The 20,118-nt window shown below is 40.1% G+C and overlaps 1 protein-coding gene across 2 annotated transcripts in view; it reads left to right on the top strand.

Moving 5' to 3' along the window:
- The window catches only part of eif3ea (eukaryotic translation initiation factor 3, subunit E, a), a 32,683-nt gene that overhangs the window by 8,086 nt on the left and 4,479 nt on the right, over window positions 1-20,118 (top strand). For both annotated transcript variants that reach the window (XM_044206705.1, XM_044206706.1), the window contains 5 exons: window positions 3,298-3,423; window positions 3,754-3,878; window positions 10,847-10,973; window positions 11,626-11,727; window positions 15,832-15,941. In XM_044206705.1, the coding sequence (XP_044062640.1) occupies window positions 3,298-3,423; window positions 3,754-3,878; window positions 10,847-10,973; window positions 11,626-11,727; window positions 15,832-15,941 (590 nt within the window). The remainder of the gene's footprint in view (window positions 1-3,297; window positions 3,424-3,753; window positions 3,879-10,846; window positions 10,974-11,625; window positions 11,728-15,831; window positions 15,942-20,118) is intronic.

Raw genomic sequence — 20,118 nt, 5'->3', positions numbered from 1 at the left:
CCCGAAGGTTCCCCAGCACAGTAAATTTATTGTTGCTGGTCAGTCAGCGAAAATGTGCCCATTTCACAAACCAATGGAAACTTAAGGTAACTGCTGGAAAAACCCAGGTATTGAAACTTTTCTAGCGTGGCCACTAGTGAAAGCCAGACTGTGTGTGTGTGTGTGTGTGTGTGTAGAAAGCTGCCATAATGACCTGGAGGTCAGCCAAACGTAGCAGGCAGGGACTTCCAAGAGAGGGAAAAAAATAACAAACAAAACAAAACACTTCAGCAGATGAAATGCTGACCTTTTATACTGGCAGTGGAGCCAATTTTTTTTCTCTGTGTTACAATACTGATCTTTCTTGTGACTTTTGCACTTAAAAAAAATTCATTCATAATGGTCCTGAGTCGTGCTCTGTGATCAAAGAAACTCTGCTGCTCTGACTGGATGGATGGACACACCATCTTACTGTGTTCTCCTTTTGGGAAATACTACAAGAGATTTTCCAAATATTTTCCTCTTACCTGCCATCGTCTCATATTATAGCAGTTCGTTGAAATGTTATCAGAGTGTAACTGGTCTTTGCCAAGTAAGAAAAAAACCCTTTTATACCCGTAAAATCTTACCAATTTGTGGGGTTCCAGCGGAAACCTGTTCTTTTTTTAGTGTTTCCTCTAGTTGTGCATCTGTCATGTCTCACAGTCCACTTCAGCGGTTGTCCGACGGTGTACGGGGGTGTGTGGTTAGGATCTAGGTTTCTCTGGCCGCTTAGCAGACACCCACCCTGACTTCCTGCTTCACTCATGTCACTGCATCTGGTGTTTGGTGTTATCGTGAACTACTGTGGCGCAGAGTTTCCCATGAGCCCTAGGGTGTAGTCCAATGTCCACTACAGAGTGATTGCCTTGCTGAGGTTCAGAGACATTCTCAACCTGTGTTTCATTACCAGATTGTTTTTTGTTTGTTTTTAGTCTGTTCTGGAAATCAGAAACATTTTTGAGAGTGATTATCATCAAAAAGATGTCTTGTTAGCGTCAGTTCATATTTCAGCTTAATTATCTTGTGATAACGAAAGAGTTGTCCAGAGTTACTGAAGGTAATGGATTGAGATTATTGCAATTATCATTCTGTGTGGCGTAAAGTTTGAAAAAATGTTAACAAAGCAAATCTCACTGGTAACATTGTGCTACATTTAATGTATATTGGTACTATTGGCAGGTTATTTAATTCAAAACCAGCCCAGGACATTTCTTGGTGATTCTTATTTCTTGGGTTTTCAGTCTCATCACTAAAGCTGCAGTTAGTTATATTAATTATCAATGGATATTTACAATATTTTGTAAATATAATCATTTGCTAATAAGAAACTAAATCTATAATGACACATGCCCATCACTAGGCTGTGCTCACACATACATGCACAGAAATGACATTCACTTAAGACTAGATGTAAGTCTTAGTTGTGCCCATCACAAGTCCAAAGGTAGTCAGTTTACAATGATACGAAATAAAGAAAAGCAAGCATATCTTTCAGTTTAATTTACTGATATTTATTCATACTTCTATTACTGCTGTGCAATATCTACTGTCTTATAATAATCTTAATAATCTACACTTAACTTGACACTTCATGCACTACTACTTATTACTTGTATTATTACATTGTATTATTATACCGTACATACTTATCATCAACCGGTAAATCCACTTTGTACTTTACACTTATTTTAATTTTATACTTATACCCACTTGGTACTTAATTTATCTGACCTGTATTATATTTTTTGCTTAGTACTTCTATTCCTGTGTGCACTGACGTGATAGGGAGCTGCTGTAACAAAAGAGTTTCCCCTTGGGGATCAATAAAGTATTTTTGATTCCGATAGTTTGAGAAGCTGTGAGCAAATGTTTTGTATGTAGCCATCAATGACAAACGCCTCCAAATGATCCTGCCTTTTACTACTTTCTGAACTAGATTTTCTAAGGAACTTTACATAAACTAAGAGTATGTAATTTGACTCATACTCCAGCTTAGTTCTTTTAGTCCTCTCTCTGTCTGTTCTTGTTACGTTGGGTGACGGTGTTGTATCAACTAAATAAAGCAACAGAATGTGCCCTTAGCCTACGATGATGTAGTTTTTTTTAATCAAAGCTGTAGAATTGTTTCACCAACCAGCATTATGCAGCATGTCACATGCTATGTCACACTTCAGTATACAGTAGATCCTAAAACATTCTCATAAGGAATATGTTCTGGGGTTGGTGCAGAGTCTCCTGCCATCTTTCTGAGATGCCAGGTGTGTCTGCCCCGCCCATCAGATTGATTGATTGTTATTCTTTCAGGTTGGTGGTCAGCTCATTTTTCACTTAATTTAAGTTGATGACACAATTTTGGCTTTTTCAGGTGTGGAATGTAGGAGGACCCAAATATCTGGTATATCATTTTTGCTGATATAAATACAGTCTTTTTTTTTTTTTTAATACTAATAAGGATGGAGTGGACCACTGCTGTGGCATGGTATGGCAATGTCAAAGGTTGATCTTGTCATTGTGATCCTGTCCCATACTAGTATATAAAAATTAGGATATCTGGGCTTCTGCTGCATCAATTTTGACCATTCTTTTGTCTCTTGTGTGTCTTCCAACTTTATGGAACCATAATACTAAATTGCTGAACACTCTTAACTGCAAAGAAGACAAATGGCATTTGAAATGTTTGCTGTAACTACTCCCATATAGTAACCTATGATGCAGATATTGATTATAAGTCCATCATTGCTGATATACCATTAGATTTGAGGCCTGTCAGCATTACCCAATCAAGTAAACTCCACGGCAACCAAATTTTACTTACTTACTTATTTACTTAAACTATTCAGACAGCATAGTGACACTCATGCACCAAATATGCCTGTACTTAATGTGGTAATCTGCAAGTAACAAACTGTATGGTCAACTGCAATGCAGTGGTTGCAGTTATCTAAAAGTGCAGCAAATTTGGTTATATTAAAAGCTAAACAGTCTTTCATGATCCATTTCTCTTTTTCTGTCAAGCTCCATTCCCTTAAGATGACATAATTTAATCAATTTATCCAGTATAAATAAGAAAAGTGACTGCACCGTGTAGCAGTTCCACTGAAGCCAAGCAAGTAGTGGCAAGCCCGGTCTCACTTTGTACGGATGCAGATGTTACTGAACAGTGCACTAAATGGTATAAGGAGATTCTTAATAAGTATTTGGTCTGTCAAGTAATGTTTCGTATGTTGTAGTGTTGTGTGCTTCAGGGTTTAACAGTGCACCATGTCTGTTTCCAAGGTCCCATCTACAGACAGGAATGCCCTGAACTCTCTGTGGGGCAAGCTGGCCTCTGAGATCCTGATGCAGAACTGGGAGGCAGCCATGGAGGACCTCACCCGCCTGAGAGAGACTATCGATAACAACGTAAATGCCCCACTTCTCAGAATTTGATACCTCATTTAGATTCCCTTACATAGACTCTCATATTGACATTTCAGTAGAGCTCTGCTGTGGAATTTTATTCCTTACCCACATGCGCTCATCTGACTACTTAAGAACTTGGATTTGAGTATGAAGTGGTTGCCTGTATTTGATTGATGGCCATTTAGGAGGCAAGTTTTTTTGCTGCTTTTATTTGACTGTGGCAAAATGTTAAATTTCTAATTTAAAAATAATAAAATTCTGTCTCTTCTGGGCTTCTTTTACACTTCCTTTCTTCCCTCTTGCCTGTAATTCTGTCTTTGTTCTGTCCAGTCTGTCACCTCCCCTCTCCAGTCTCTCCAGCAGAGGACATGGCTCATTCACTGGTCTCTCTTTGTCTTCTTCAACCACCCCAAGGGGAGAGACAACATTATTGAGCTGTTTCTGTATCAGCCACAGTAAGTAACATTTATAATTTAATATTTTTTTTATTTCTTTTTTGTTTTAATCCCTGCTTTTACCCCCAGGAAATTGCAAAACTTTTGTGAGAATACCAGGAAGTATACCTAGTTGTACAGATAAGATCCATTCCCTCAAAACAAGGGCAACAGGAAAGTTCTGTAGCTTGATTGAACCTTGGGTCTGTTGGGCCTTCAAGATACATTGAAATGCATAGCTGCAAAACTTGCAAAATTCGCTGTTTTTGAATGAAAAATATAGCACTTGCGATTCGTGTAGATCCAAAGACTTTTTTTATGGGGGGGTACGTTGCACTTCGGACAGGACCCTGTTTAAACTCAGTGTTTGTAATGAAACACTGGTTGCTGTGACTTCAGATGTTGCTGTTTAACTGAGCTTCAGTAACGTAACATTGTCTAAAGTGAGCTTAAAGGATAACTACCCCCTCAAATTCTCTCCCAGCATATTTCAGAAATGCAACAGGAGTGAGGGAGCGATGACTGACTGTAGGAGGCGTGGCCTCGTAGCTACGTAGTGTGTGATGGGAGAGTCAGGGCACACGGGGGGAGACTGACAGACCAGTGTTCAGTAGCATGGATAGCTACATAGAGCTGGTAGTTAGAACTAGCCAGCCATGCGAAAGATATTATCAGACTCTCTGCTGCTGCTCTGCTGGAAAGAAGAGGAGTCACTAGAAGCACATTTATGTCTTTGAATGAGTTACTGTGTGGGTACCTGTGTTGTAGGTGGGCTAGTGTCTCTACAACGAGAGGCTCTCCGTTGTGTGTGTTTCTGTGGGGGAGTGTTAGTACATAGCAATGCTGTTAATCGCGGTTAACATCAGTGTTTGTAAGCCCTAAATCTTTTTAAACTCTGAATACATCAGTTATCAGTGGGCCAATGTGTTGTTTACTCCCACTGCAGAGAAATACATCTCTTTCATGCACAATGTCGTTTTTCCACCGGTGTTATCAGTCTTGCTAATGCTAGCACAACCAGAAGCTATGTGTGAGAGGCACAAACTGGGGCTACAGTCAGTGTTTTGCTTTTTATACTTGGCGCGGCAATAGCTACCACAGCCTGGGGGGTGGGGGTGAACCATGGATGTATAAAAATACCTGGATACGGTGCAGCTGCTCAGCCTTGCTTCCAATTTTGTCCAGTGGCCACCCACGGTATTGCAGCGAAAAATTCCCCAGCAGCCCAAAAAGCATTTTCCCCACAATTATAAAAGAGACGTCTGTAAAACTGTTGACAGAACACCTCAAACTGCAAAGAAGGTCCATTATGACTCTTTCTATTATGTGTTTTTTGATCTATGGAGGTTTTATATTTGTAAAACTTTCCTTGAGCCGAGAAAAGCGATTTATTTATTTATTTATTTTTTCAAAATATGTGATCACAATGTAAAGTCTATGGGCTGAGCTGGAACTTGCGAGCGGGGTCAGCAGGAGAAACACTACTGCGCATATTCAGTGGGCTGCATACCTTGGAAGCAATTCTCATTGAACTGAATAGGCACCGTCTTTGGGTCAGGTATCCAGTTCTAATAATACATCCATGGGGTCAACATATGTAGTAGACCTCAGAGTCTTGCCTATTTCATCACTGTTAAGGAGGGGACAGAGAATTCGGCTTAATCAAAGTTTCTAATCCAATTGGACACATACAAGCTAATTTTGAGCAGAAAAAAAAATTAAAATCATCAACATCATATGCTAACAAGAATCTATGTGATTATGTGTACAAAAAATAACTTAGTGTGTAGTTCCTCTTTAACTACTTTTTAGTTTTGTTTGACCCAGCAACAGCGGGGGACACACTGAAAGGGGTGCGTCGCAAGGCGAAGTTCAGTCTTTTTGACACAATTGATCATGGCATTCTTTTAGATAGACTGAGGCACTGGGTGGGCATATCTGGCACTGCACTAGACTGGTTCTCATCTTATCTGTCCAATAGGAAATTCTGTGTCAGCATTAATAACTTCATGTCCTCCTTTTCCCATATCAAGTACGGTGTGCCTCAAGGTTCAATTCTGGGACCAATACTGTTCTCCTTTATACATGCTTCATTTGGGTGATGTAATCTGCAGACATGATATTTCTTTTCATTGTTATGCGGATGACACACAGTTGTACCTCCTTGTCAAGCCCACTGACCTTAATACGCTGAGTTCTCTGCAGGACTGCCTGTCTGACATAAGAAATTGGATGTCGATAAATTTTCTTCAGCTCAACTCAAATAAAACTGAAATCCTTGTTATTGGGCCCCAACACATCACTAAACAAATACTGCCATCTACTGGTAACCTGTCACAACATATCAAGCCTGTTGCAAGAAATCTTGGTGTCCTGTTTGATAGCAATTTATGTTTTGAGCAACATATCACTAAGCTTGTCCAATCATGTTTTTATCACCTCAGAAACATTGCAAAAATCTGATCTATTCTAAATCTTAGTGATGCAGAAACTGTTGTACATGCTTTTATCTCCTCGTGCCTTGATTATTGTAACAGCCTGTTCACTTGTCTTAAAAACTTTGACACGACTTCAGACTGTACAAAACTCAGCTGCTAGGTTGTTTACCAGGACCAAGAAGTACGACCACATCACACCTGTTTTAGCCTCTTTACATTGGCTCCCTGTTTGTTTTAGGATTGATTTTAAGATCTTATTGATTATTTTTATGGCTCTTCATGGCCTGGCTTCAGACTATATTTTAGACCTTGTAATCCCTTATGAACCTTCACGTAGTTTGAGATCTTCGGGCAGGGGTCTCCTGTCTGTTCCTGAGTCCAGGATGAAAACTAAGGGGGACAGAGCTTTTGCTGTCAGGGCCCCGAGGCTCCTGAACAACTTGACCGAAGAAATTAGGTTGTCTGAGTCAGTGTCTTTTGTTTAAGTCTCTCTCTCTCAAAACACATTTTTATCTGAAAGCATATCCTGATTTTACCTGAACTGGCTGTTTATTTTATTGTTTATTTTATTGATTTTGTGTATTTTATTTCTTTAATATTTTGTCATTCACTGTGGTATTTTATTTCTCTTGTTGTGAAGCACTTTGTACTTTGTTTTGATAAGTGCTCTATAAATAAAGTATTATTATTATTATTATTATTATTATTATTTTTCATCTCACTGGAGTTTGCAGGCCTGGAAATGGGCATATAGTGGTTTGTCATAGTTAATGTTTTTGTAAATTCAACCAAAAGCTGCCACGTTACACTTCAGAGAGACTGTATAGCAAGTCAGATTCTCTTTGTGCATTTTAATAATGGTTGTTGCTGCAGGGCTCAACACTAACTTTTAAAAGTGGTTGCCAAGCTGGCAACCAGGCATCAGCTTTTGGTTGCAGAAACCTTTTTAGTCACCTTTTTAGTAATTAAGATACTATGTAGTCAGCTTAATTATGAAAATGTGACATAATGGTGTAACCCATCTTATGTAGCCAAATGGAAGACTATGGAGTTGTCTTTAATAGATACACCAATACAGTCATTGCTTGGATGTGCTGGCAAGGAAAAGGAAATATTACAGATGGCGAGTCAATGGGTAAATTTCTCATTGAAAACATTGGCGGAAGTGGTTAAACGTTTCCAACTTCAAAGAGAGGTTAAATTGCTTAGATGGCTGGCATATGACCCTGAATTTATGCCAGCATCCCATGATCATAGATCCAGACAATGGGTCTATTCTGGTATCACTTCTATATGCAAGATTTGTTACAAAATGGGAGCTTAATAGTTTTGATCATCTCTGTCAGACATATGTGGGCGACTGTGGTCGAGCGGATCGTCCACAAATTGGAAGGTTGGCGGTTTGATCCCAGCTTCCCCCAGCCCAGCCCACATGTCGAAGTGTCCTTGGTCAAGTCACTGAACCCCAAATTGTGAGTGTGTGTGAATGATTAGTACTCCAACTGATGAGCAGTTGCCATCAGTGTATGAATGTGTGGGGTGAATGTGATATGTATTTGAAGCGCTTTGAGTAGTCAGAAAGACTAAAGAAAGGCACTATATAAGTACAGTCCATTTACCATATGGGTTGGGTGGGCAGGACCTTCACAGGTATTTACAGCTTTGTGATTATTTTTGTAAAAGGTTCTAATCCAAGAGAGCCACCAATTGTTATTCATATATTTATTGGTGCTTATAACTCAGGAAGCAATAGAGGACTTATAAGTAAGTTATATCACGGCACCACATCACTGAATAAGGACACTACAGACAATGTGAAACAACAATGGGGGAAAAAGAGCTGGACATTGAAATAACTGAAGACGTGGCTGAATGCCTAGGAATCAGTCGTCCTACACCAACTCCCAGACCTGGAGACTTCTGTTAGAAAAACTTGGTTCGCTTTTTTTATCACTCCCAAACAGAAATCTAAACAAACTGGCACTCAACTATGCTGCTGGAGGGAATGTGGAGAAATCATATTTGATCATGCTCATGTTTTCTGGTCTTGTCCCTCTATTCAGACTTTCTGGAAGGAAGTAGCAACAATCATTTCAAAACCTGGGTTTTAGTATTAGCATAACATTCACATTGGACATCTCCCTGACTAAAGATTATACCTACCTCCTAAAGATTTTGCTGGTAGCAAGTAAAAAGGCGAAGTGTTGGATGTGCTAACTAGGCGGGGGTGGAGAGAAAAAAATATACTGGGAGAATCGCTGAATCTGCGCTTGATTTCGAAGCTCAAAATCGAAAAGTGGTTTCCACTGATGGCAACCAAAGGCCAAGAATTTGTTGTCAATTTCTCAAAATGGTTGCCAATGGCAACCGTTACTGTCACGCCCTGTGCTGACAAATGTCCCCCCCATTTGCTATGTTATATTGTGTCCATTTATAAATATGCATGTATCTGATGTGTGATATGTGTACAGTGTGTGTGGTTTTGATATTTGAAATAGTATCTTTAATATGGACCCACAGTATAAAATATATTTATATTGTATTGAAAATTGTATTGTAGCTCCAAGGTAGCCTAATTCTTAATTCTTAGATGATTTGAAGAAAGGGTTAGTCATTTTACTACATTAACTTGATTTAGAGAAAAACATTTGCTTTGCTTTAATAAAACATTTTTAGTGTGGTGGACTTCTTCATAAACCCCACTGGTATTTTTAAAGTGGTTTCAGAAGTGTGTGTTTTTCGTGTGGTCTGTTTACTCTCCTATGTTGAGAACGAGGCCATGTGTATCGCAGATCGGAAACTTTATACTCTGTGTTAAAATTTGCACACCACCTATTTTGATGTCTTTGCTCCCTCCCCCTGTTCTGATTGCAGGCTTGTATAATTGTACAGATGATTGGGCTCCACAGACAGTATGACAGGCGACCACAACACAGCACACTCAAATGTCTGGTTCCCTGAATTTTACTCAGTTTTTAATTTTATTGTGGATGATTAAGGAGGCCTGCCCAATAATTACTCATGAAAAGCTCACCCAACCATCTGTGTGGACAAACTGAGGTAGTTTTGTGTGCTTTGCAGTTTCACAGTCTAGAAACCTCATGTTTTCCCCACTGAGGCTTGGCTCTTGTTTCCCATCTCTTGACCAGTACTTCCTTTGGCTGAAGTTGGTGACCAGTGGCTGGCCTTCAGCTCCACATATGACCTCCCTTACCCCTGCAGTCAGCAGATGTTGGTCCAAAACCTTGTTTATGTACTATTGACAGAGTGCACTGACTTCAGGGGAATCAATGCTCAGTAGCTAATTATGATACAGGTGCAAACTGGGCGAATACTACTGCGATAATATATCCCGAGTCAATTGATTGTCTCTATCACTCGTTCAGTTGTTGGACATGATTTTCTTTTCCAGATGAGCTGTGAAACAGGACCTTGTTACCCTGTCCCTTTTCTGTGTTATCCCACAGCCCCCCTTGAACAGAGGAAATTTGAACTCTGGGCTGCATGCCTCAGTAGCATCTTCAGCAAACCAGTGCAGCAACGCTTGTTGCCTCAAAAAAGACAAGGATGAAGTCCCCTAAGTGGGGTAGGGTGAATGCCCCCCAGATATGGTACAGTGATTCATCCAACATTGCTTGCTATTGGAGCCCCCCCTGGAGAGTGAGTAGGTGTAAGTTAATCAGGAACACAGCATGGAGCGTTTGTGGTCTTCCACAGGAGTCAAGCAACTACAAAGGGAGGGAGGGAGGGAGCTCTCCAAAACCAGGCTGACGATGGTTTTGCCAAGCAGCCCACTGCTGTTTTTAGACTCAACATCACATCTGCCACAGGTCCCCTGTCCCTTTAATTGTTTCAGCTAATTAAACTGTTGTCGGCACTCTCTCTCTGAACACCATGTGTTCCTCTGGTCTTAGCTATAGGAGACCTGAAGGGGCCCACTCCACTTCCTCTTTTCAGATTTAATTTGGTCAGTTGGGGGCTGAGTGGAGGGTGAAGTTCAAAGATAGGTATTTAGAAATCAATAAGGAGTTTTGGTGATGCAGTGAATGTCAAGAAAGGTGTGTGCGTGCGTGTGCGCACAGACCTTGCGTGTTTTGGTTGTTTTTTTTTTTTTTTTTTTTTTTTTTTTTTTTACTGGACACTGTCTCCAGAGTTGGTGTGGGATTAGAATCAGCCTGTAACAGTGTCCTGCCTCTTGTGTTCAGCCCTTAGCCAGTTGACCTGTGGTTGAAACATCAGTCCCTGATGGATTGGGTTTCAGCTACTGGGCAGGTCCCTGCTCACTGATCTGTATCTTCTTGCCAGGGTTTCCTTTTCCTCCTCCCTCTCATAGGACACTAATGAAAGAGATGGCTTAAAGCTGGGACCAATATCCAGAAGTGAGGGTCCTATTAGGACATTTATCTGTTTTAACTGCAAAGGCTTGTTCTCTGTCCTAAATGCCAGGAGCCCAATAGGCAGCCAAAATGTTATATTATGTGTCCTTGTAAAGATCATGTCTTCGCTTACAACAGTCTGATAAGTGATTACCTTTATCCTCCCTCATTCCAGATACCTCAATGCTATCCAGACTATGTGCCCGCACATCTTGCGTTACCTAACCACAGCAGTCATTACAAACAAGGATGTCCGTAAGCGTCGGCAGGTTCTGAAGGATTTGGTGAAGGTCATACAACAGGTACCAGACTTTATTTTCACCCCTTGGTGTTTACAAAGTGTACACACAGTTATCAGGCCATTGCTTTTAGGCCATACAGGCTTTGAAGGCCATGTAACCCAATAGCACTGCTAACACTTCCTTTTAAGTACAGGGAGTGTATATAGGATTGGGTCCAAGCTGGAAAAGCCGTGAACCCAGTACCTCTGATGAATGGTAGGGATTTGACTGACTGTTGTGTACTGGTGTCTTCTCATCCAATGACAATAGCTACTTCAGAGATCTTTGCACCGTCTTGGTGGGTTGTTGGTAATCACTAAAACATGTGCTCAGTGCTCTCTGCTTTGTGGCCTCAGGTCAGGTTGGGACTCTGTAAGCATGATTTGGAACTGTTCAGAGTTCAGACAACAAAGTTATTATTGTCAGTGACTTAAACCAAACTAGGATTAGATTTTTTTTTTTCTGAATGCATATATACTGATATTAGTGATTTCTATTTGATTGGAAAAAATCACATATAGATTTCATGATATTTATGTCTAAGTATATGGCTGCTCTATTCTATTCATCTTAACATAGTTGAATTAAAAATGTAAGCTATAAGCTTTGATACATAAACATATAGATGTATTTGGGCATAATAATTGATTGTATTGCATTTCCATTTTTTCAGGAATCCTACACCTACAAAGATCCAATTACAGAGTTTGTGGAGTGCCTTTACGTGAACTTTGACTTCGACAGTGCTCAGAAGAAACTGAGGGAGTGTGAGTCGGTGAGTAACCGCTTCAGTACCTCACCAACACTCGTTACAACCTTTTGTTGCAAAACTATGAGAAGCAGTTGGTCTTGGTTTATTGTGCCTCTGCGTGACAATACAGAGGTCTTCTGAGGACCTCTGCTTTGCGGGTCAGACTCATGAACTTTCACACAGAATATCGTAGTAAACATGATTAGTAATCATGTGATCTCTGTCTGACCTTCTGCCTGGTCATACAGCGTTTCTATTTGCTGGACTTCTGTGTGGATCCAGTGCAGACAGAACAGTGATAGACTGTGCCTCGTATCATGCTGTCAGATATAGAGGTCCTCTTGGACACTGTATGACTCAGGCTTCTGTCAGATTTTACTATGGCCTATAATTGACCCATCAGGCTAGTAGTTAACAGTAAAAGCTTTTATAAGCAAAAGTCTCCGCAGAGGCATGCAGACACTCGTTTTAAGAGAGGAGATCTGTCATAGCACCGCCATTTGGAGCATTTATTTCAATTTTGGTTTGTAATGGAGAAATGTAATTGCAGTCCTTGATGTGAGAATAGAAGCAGGACAAACTTTTATTTTATCATTTTGCATTTCTCTATATACAATTCCTGTGATCTTGTTTGGATATATATATATATATATATTTCACATTCTCCACAGAACTTCAGTCAGAGTGGCCATTGGCTGCTTTGTACTAATTTGCTTAAAAAATAAGCAGCACTTAAAGGCCAAGAATGCATATTGAAGAGCGATGTTTGGTGTGGCTGAATTAATGTTACACTGGATATCTGTTTGACTTTCATAGTTTAGCTATGCCCTCGCCATATCCATATACAGGCATCTCTAATATTTTCTTCACCCGATTTATATCATTGATGTCTCAGTATAATGTAGTACAATTCAACAGCACCACAAACTACAGCCTTTAAAAAATGACCATAAAGTTGAATCAACACCTACTTAAACTAGTTTCAGGAGAAACTGAACATTATAACCTTCATACGGTAGGATTTATGGCAGGACTGTTTTTAAGACTGCATTAGTTCTAGCTAGGTGTACATTATATGAAGGAGCAAACATATTAACACCATACAGTATAACACAAGTCAGTACAACTACAACTGCAAAAATCACAAGCAGTTGAATTATCTCTTATACAGTATTAAAAAAAAAAAGTATTGTAGGTTCTCAATCAAGAAAATGTGGTGTGTCTTAAACCATTAGATGATGTGAAGATAAATCTTCATTTTACATTATAAGGTCAACTTCATTCAAATTTGGGCTGGGGTGCCAGTAAAGCAAACAGTTTTAATTCTTGTTTAATCTTTTAGGAATTCCTCAGTGTTACTTTGTGTGTGTGTGTGTGTGTGTGTGTGTGTTTGTCTGTGAGAGAGATATTTTGCAATGCAAGTGTTGTATTTCATTCAGTTAGAGACAGCGGGTAGACACGATAACAGGAATGCCTGTACAACATAATAATAAATTATGTGTTGCATTGGTGGCATAAGGCCAGCAGACCCTATTATGAGGGGCTGGTCAGATTCTGGGGACACATTCAGTGCACAGTAATTAGATTTAGAGAGAGAGCAGGTGTCCTGACTGGTGTTGTGCTATATGTATATTTTGCGTAACTTGATCTCTTAGTTCATTCTGTGCGTACACACTGTAATTTGGTTTTCCCAGGTGACTTGATAATTTGGACCTGCAGAGGAATAGAAGTGAAACTTGGGGTTATTTGGCCCCTTTTTCATCTTTTGCCTCTCAACGATAAACCTTCAAAATGAAAAACATCTGGCCTGATCAAATGGCTCTTTCCCAGGAGTAAATGTTTATAAATCATGTCAGCGGTTTACTGACAGCTCTGTTTCATTTTAACCTATTTTTAAGCTAATACAAAGAGTCTTCAGCTTCCCAAATCACTATTTAACAAATGAGGAAGTTATAACAAAACTCTTTTGGGCAGATTTGTTTTTACTTAGTTATACCCTCAAAAATCTGTGCATGGTCATAAAAATTCCAAATCATCTTCCAAGAGAAAATGAGATTTTTCCTGTGTAAAGGCCTCCAGGGGCCATCTCCAAATGATGACATGTACTATCAACAATATTAGAGCTGTATCCTATTTCATCTAAGACATGACACACGCCCTCAATCACCAACCTTGTTAAACACTTGCACACACTTTTTAGGAACTCTCTGGGTTGTTCTTGACCTCATCTCATGGTGTTCTGTTTAGAGACTACTGTGGTTGAAACAGATGCTCAATCCCAACTACCTCTCAGGTCAGAGCCCAAGTTATTCCAGGTGCTTATAACACTGGCCTACCTGCCAGTCTTATTAGAGCATGTCCAGTAGGCACAAAAGCCCTCCATTGACCTAGTTCAGTTCACAAGCGGGTCTAGCAAGTTGGGTGGTTCCAAAAATGTTTAACGGCACCTTTAATGCATTACCTGTGATGGTCTGCAAACATTTTCCCAAAATGGTCGTGTTTGAAGTCAGTAATGTAGTTTTTTTCCCTGCAGAAATTCACACGCAAGCCATTAAAAAGCACATTATTTTAGAGGTAAAGGAATGTTTCACAGACCGTGCAGTGATTGAGGTAAACGGATACCCCATTGGGATGGGCTCTTGTCTTGATGAACGTTTGTAATGCATCAATTTTGAGCCATTGAGAAGAGTGGCACCCATCTATTTACTGATTGCTGTAATAGCAAGATATGAGTATTGTTTTCAGCTCTCCTGTCTTCAGTTCACTGTACCCTGTTTGAGCCAAGTGCTTTCAAATGGGGGGTTTAGCTTGGTTTAAAATGTCCTGTTCAGGCTGTACAGGTTTTTTTATTAATTTTTTTATTTATTTATTGTTTTTTTGTTTCTTTCCCACTCAACCCGAATCTGGAATCACTGTCAGATGTTAGATTCTTGCATGTCAAAGAAAGAAAAGTATAGGCCTACCTATAGTCTGGCCCTCAGATTGTGCATAAAAGGGCTCTTCAAGCCCCTTTCAGAATTTGTTTAAGCTTTGTGGTCTGAATCCCAGATGACAGTAATTAGGGCACTTAACTGTTCAAAGTTTATCAGCCTTAGATAAGCGTTGTCATAGCTGAACTGTGCGTTGCCTGATAACGCCATGTAGTTGGGATTTATTCAAGCAGAACTCTGGGCAGATAGCAGCTTTCTAAGCTTAAGCAAATAAAGAGCTGGTAATTCTTAGAGGACTTTTGAAGATGGAGGTCTTTGATTTGAAATAGCACTCAATGAAGAGTTGGAATGCAGCAAGCACTGAGAAATGGGAGCATTTCACACAGTGGTACTTCTGGGGCCATAGCTGGGTCATAAACATTTACAGTAGATGAATCAGCCATATGCAGTAGTGTCAGCCATATGCAGTAGTGTCAAAGAGTCCAAGTAAGGCTATATTTCTTACTGTAACAAGCCACAGGTGATACTGCATATGGATGGCTGAAAAGACTTGATCTCATCTGTGAATTTATTTGGACTGGCAATGCTACAGTTGTTGGATGACTGTAGCTGTGAAATTTGGCGATCCTGCACAGCGGAGTTGACACTGAATCACCAGACCAGATGACTGGTGATAAGTCACAGACAATGTGGTCATCTCTGTGGTTGACTCTGTTCTTACTGTATTGTCTCATGTGGTGGTTGTAGAATTCAAAGATTTGTGGTTGATTTGAAGCACCTTGCAGAGCCTGGGACAGGGAACTTTCATCTTTAAAAACTTTTGCCAAAACAAACCTTTGGTAATGGAAATGTAGCCACTGTGGTCCTCCCTTCCCTGTTTACTCTGACTGCATATCAGAAATGGACTGGAATTTGATTTATATTTTCCTTAATTGAATAAGACATGATTTCCCAGAAGCAGACAGATTGAAACTAGTAATGATACACTCATGACTCTCCATTGCTAGTCACTCTGAAGGTCCCAACTTGATTGTCCTAATAAGTCTCACTTCTTTGCGTATTTAACAGTTTCTCCTTACTCGAACCTGAAACTATTGTAAGAGAAACTTTGAGGTAGACCTATAAACAGACAGAAATAACTCTTTAATATTGTATAATATTTACCCTGCTCTTATGTAACATGCTTTCTGTCTCTTAGGTTCTTGTGAATGACTTCTTCCTGGTTGCTTGCCTGGAGGACTTTATTGAGAATGCCCGCCTCTTCATCTTTGAGACTTTCTGCAGAATCCACCAGTGCATCAGCATCAGGTTAGTCACTCAGTACAATCCAAACTAGGTGAAACTAACATTTGCAAGTTGAACTTCTCATTGGTGATGCTGTATGGGGATGCCACAATTGCTTTTAAATCCTGACCAGGTTGCACAGCAGAATTCCGACAGACATCTCTTAAGACTAACAGGAAGTCCTATTTGCTGTCACTAGACTTTGTAAGCAGTCAGTAAACAGGAAGTAAGAACATGGGCTTAGTGATTAGTGGAATTTTCCTCACAGATAAGTGTTTATTGCCCCTTCCACACACAGCCATGCTGACCCCACACATCTTGAGGATTAAGTATTGTGAGGTTTAACTGCTTCCAGGTCTCCACAGGTTGCTCTACTCACTAAACTTTTAAGACCATCTGTCCAAGGCCAATTCATGGACAGTTTTCTCCCAGGATGAGGTCAGGGTAGAGACGGCTTGAGACGTTCCCAGCTGCTTTAACAAGGAGGAACATTTCAGCTCCTTTTCTTTGGGTGAATGGAGGTCAGTGGGTTTTGTAGGTCTCTATTGACTCCTAGTTTAAAATTCAGTTTAGTTACATTAAAATAAAATTGACCTTGGATGCCTCCCCAAAACCAAGAAGTTTAGTCAATGCTAATTATAGTGAGCATTGGTGGAGAGAGAAAAAAAAGATTATAGTAATTGTCTGCAATTAAGAGAGATTATAGGATTTGGCTGCCTCTTTACATAAATTTTAGAGAGTGACAAAGATCACCCTTCTCAGCCATTAATCCTCATCTTTGTAATGGTGGATTTGTGCTTGTTGCTGTATCTAATCTCTGATATAAATTAAGGCATATGTTCTTTTGTTTACCCTGTTCTTCACTAACTTACAGTTCTTCACCAATTTACAGTGCAAATTTCCCACTCCTTTCAGAAAGCTACATTCATAGTATACTGCCCCTCAGGCAAATTGTGAATGCTGAAGATTTGAAGGAAGGTCTGCATTTCAAATATGGTCCATGAACACATGATGCTCAGTGGAAAGAGGGAATGAATTACTTCTGTTGACACGAAAATGATTGCATTGACTGTTATATAGAGCCGTGGAGGTCTGTAGTCAAGGTTGTTACGTGGAACATGATCAGGCCCTGTCGAAATCTCCAGTTGCAGATTGTCTGGAATTGATTAGGAGTCCTGGTTCTTTTTGGCAGACTTACTGCAATTGGATCCATTTACTTGTTAAAGACCACAAAGGTTAGTGGTAACACTGAAAGAGGAAGTCTATCGGTGATTTTTCTTCTTTTCACCTTTTTTCTGTGCTCTCGGTTTGTTGAGGTTTCTAAAGCAGGAACACATCAGGGGCAGTTTCAGGGATTTCCATGTTTATTTTTGGTGGTGTTATGACGATGGACAGAACATGTCTATTTTTGAAAGACACCCAAATTCTAAGTCATTAGTCCTCTACCCAGAAGCCCTCTGCATCCATGCGTGGGCTCAAATGAATTTGATGGCTGTTTTAATGAGGACATTTTTACAGCTGTTGGCCATGATGGTTTCACAGATATTTAGCTTGCCTTTTGCCCACAGCTTGGGACACAAAAGTAGACCAGAAGTTGGCGTAATTGAGTTATTTTATGCAATAAAGGCTTATGTAAAACGTACTGTAGGCAGTGAAAATGTGATTCAGCCTGCACTCATAATTGCATACACACACATCCTTTTGTCTAGACTTTTCAGTGTCCCGAGTGTGTTTCCAATTTAGCTTTGTTTTCCTTGTTTGAGTTACAGGGTTTATTTCCTTAGTCCTTCCATGAATGTTTCAGTGGCGAGACCCTACTTTGACCTCAAATGCACACTTGTCCTTTGACATTTTGAGTAAATGCTTTAGACACATGATCATTTGAGCAGTTTTTTCCCCCTCATCATGAGATTGTATTTGTACACAACAGCTCACTGCTAGTTGGAAAGTAGTATCTTGTGTATTTGGATGTAACACTGAAGATCTTTCCACCTCACAATTGAGTCATTAAAAAGACCACACGATCATTTCGGTTTCCCCGAAAAATCAATTTTGCCGAAAGCGAGGTTGCTCCAAATGGCTTGGAGTCTCCCAAACGCTATCATATGTTAGTGTTTAACAATGCATTCATTTTAGGCCAGCCATGTTAAAAAGGGGGCTACTTTTGAGAAAGACCCCCCAATACTCCTCTCTCCTCTTAGACCCCAATGCCTGACCCCTCTCTTCAAGTGTGAGGTTGGTATTGAGACCCAAAGGAGTCCCCTAGCCTGAAGTCGAAAGCTCAGGAGCCAGAGTGAGTAAGGGGTCGAAATGAAAGTGATCCCTTCTCCCCCAAGGAACAGGATCATGGTTGTGTAAAGTAGAACCAGTCATGGAGGCTGTCTGCTGGGCTTAAGGGCCAAAGGATGTCAATAGTGTAGGTTGTATGAGTCCAACCCATTCCCTGCTCCCTGTCACATCTCCCTTCTTTTCTGTTTTTTTTCTTCCCCTCTTTTCTTACTTTCACTCTGAGGTTTAAGAAGAAGGGGTGGCTGCTGTACACCACACAGAGAGACAATGAGATAAAGTAGCCCTCCTCTGATATACAAATGTTCTTCCTGGGAGGAAAACATTGCCAGACTTCTTTTTATAAATTAGATTAGAGGACTTTGGCTGGTACAGGCCAGGGCCCTGGGCCTTTTGGGGCACTCTGTGTTCCTGTGTTATGCTGCACAGATCACGTTTAGAGGGGTTAGGGGTTAGCTTAACTCCCCGGTGAGGAAACCAGATCATGTTTGTTTTGACCATCATATCTGACCTGGACTTGACTGACATGTGCCCCCACTTTACTGAATTGCCAAACAGAACACCCAGTAACCCTGGTTCCACCGGAACCAATAACAACAAATTTCATTCAAATTTGCCTTAGATTACTTGATTGTTAGATAAATAGGTAAAGGGTGTTTTTGAATGTCAGTGAGTGTGATGGAGTGGTGCTCTTAACAGGTGTTGACTATTCTTGTAGTTTTACACTGTTCTAGAGCAAGATACGGGGGTGGACATGACACAAACACACTTATATTACTATGGACCTGCTATGGTATATGTATATACTTTATGTGAAGCTTGTAGTAGCCAGTATTTGTTGACTGTGTCAGACAGGTGTTAATTCAACTTTAGCCATTTTTGATGTAGTAGTTTCAGTTGCATTCCATTCCATTATATTGCACTATGATCCAAATCAATTATTGATTAAGCTATCAATATGAACCACAACTATTTGTCAATGTGCCATTTGCTCTACATTAGCAACATTTAGGCCTGCAGACTAAAATCCTTGATGTTAATAGCGTCAGTCTGTGATCGGCGACATGTGTTATCCATCACAACCTAAACTTGCGTCATTAGACAGCTGACACTTTTCCAAACTTGTTAGGTTCCCAATAATGATCCATAGGAGCAATTTCATTGTCAAGCATCATTTTCTCCAGGTTTTGATGAGCTGAAGTCTAATCAGCCGTCCAGCAGAGCTATGTTAGTAGTTTGTTGGTGTGAGTGACAGGTTGATCAGTCTCTCTGTATCCCTTTTCTCTCCTCTGGACTGCTGAGACACACATGAATCAACTATCGACTGGTGCTTTTCTATCTTCTATCCTCCATCACTTCACGGGTGGTGAAAAGTGTTGATATGCACTGTCACTTGCAAACCCTATTTTGCTCATTATGTTGAGGTAATGCTTATTTGTTGTTTATGCTTTAATGCCCCATCCAGACACTGACATCATTCCACTTGCCTTCTTTATGTGGTTTTGCCACCATTTGACCAACATTCATGGGTTAGAAAGCGGTAGTCTTTTATTTATTTTTTTCTTTTTGAACCTTGAGTTAAGACAGACATTATTGCAAATCCCAAATAAGATTACTTTCCACCAAAAGAATGTCTTAAATAAGTCGGACTGTGAGAGCGACAGTTGAAATCAGTAATGGTGGTGGTGGTGGGATCTGTGTTTGCAGAGCCATGGCGTGAGAAGTGGTGTGGTGTGGGCAGATTCTAGCTTACTCACTGAAGGAGTCTCCCTCAATGTGATTAATGGACCAGGAAGTGACAATTAGTAGAGTAAATTGTTTTTATATAGGCCTTATAACCCCTATTATTTTGTATAAACACACACAGGCTATACACAATGACAAATTTGTACCTACAGTATTTCATTAAGTATGT

Source organism: Siniperca chuatsi, linkage group LG9 (assembly GCF_020085105.1).
Source record: "Siniperca chuatsi isolate FFG_IHB_CAS linkage group LG9, ASM2008510v1, whole genome shotgun sequence".
NCBI classification, from domain to species: Eukaryota; Metazoa; Chordata; class Actinopteri; order Centrarchiformes; family Sinipercidae; genus Siniperca; species Siniperca chuatsi.
This window is presented reverse-complemented; position numbering and strand designations above follow the sequence as displayed.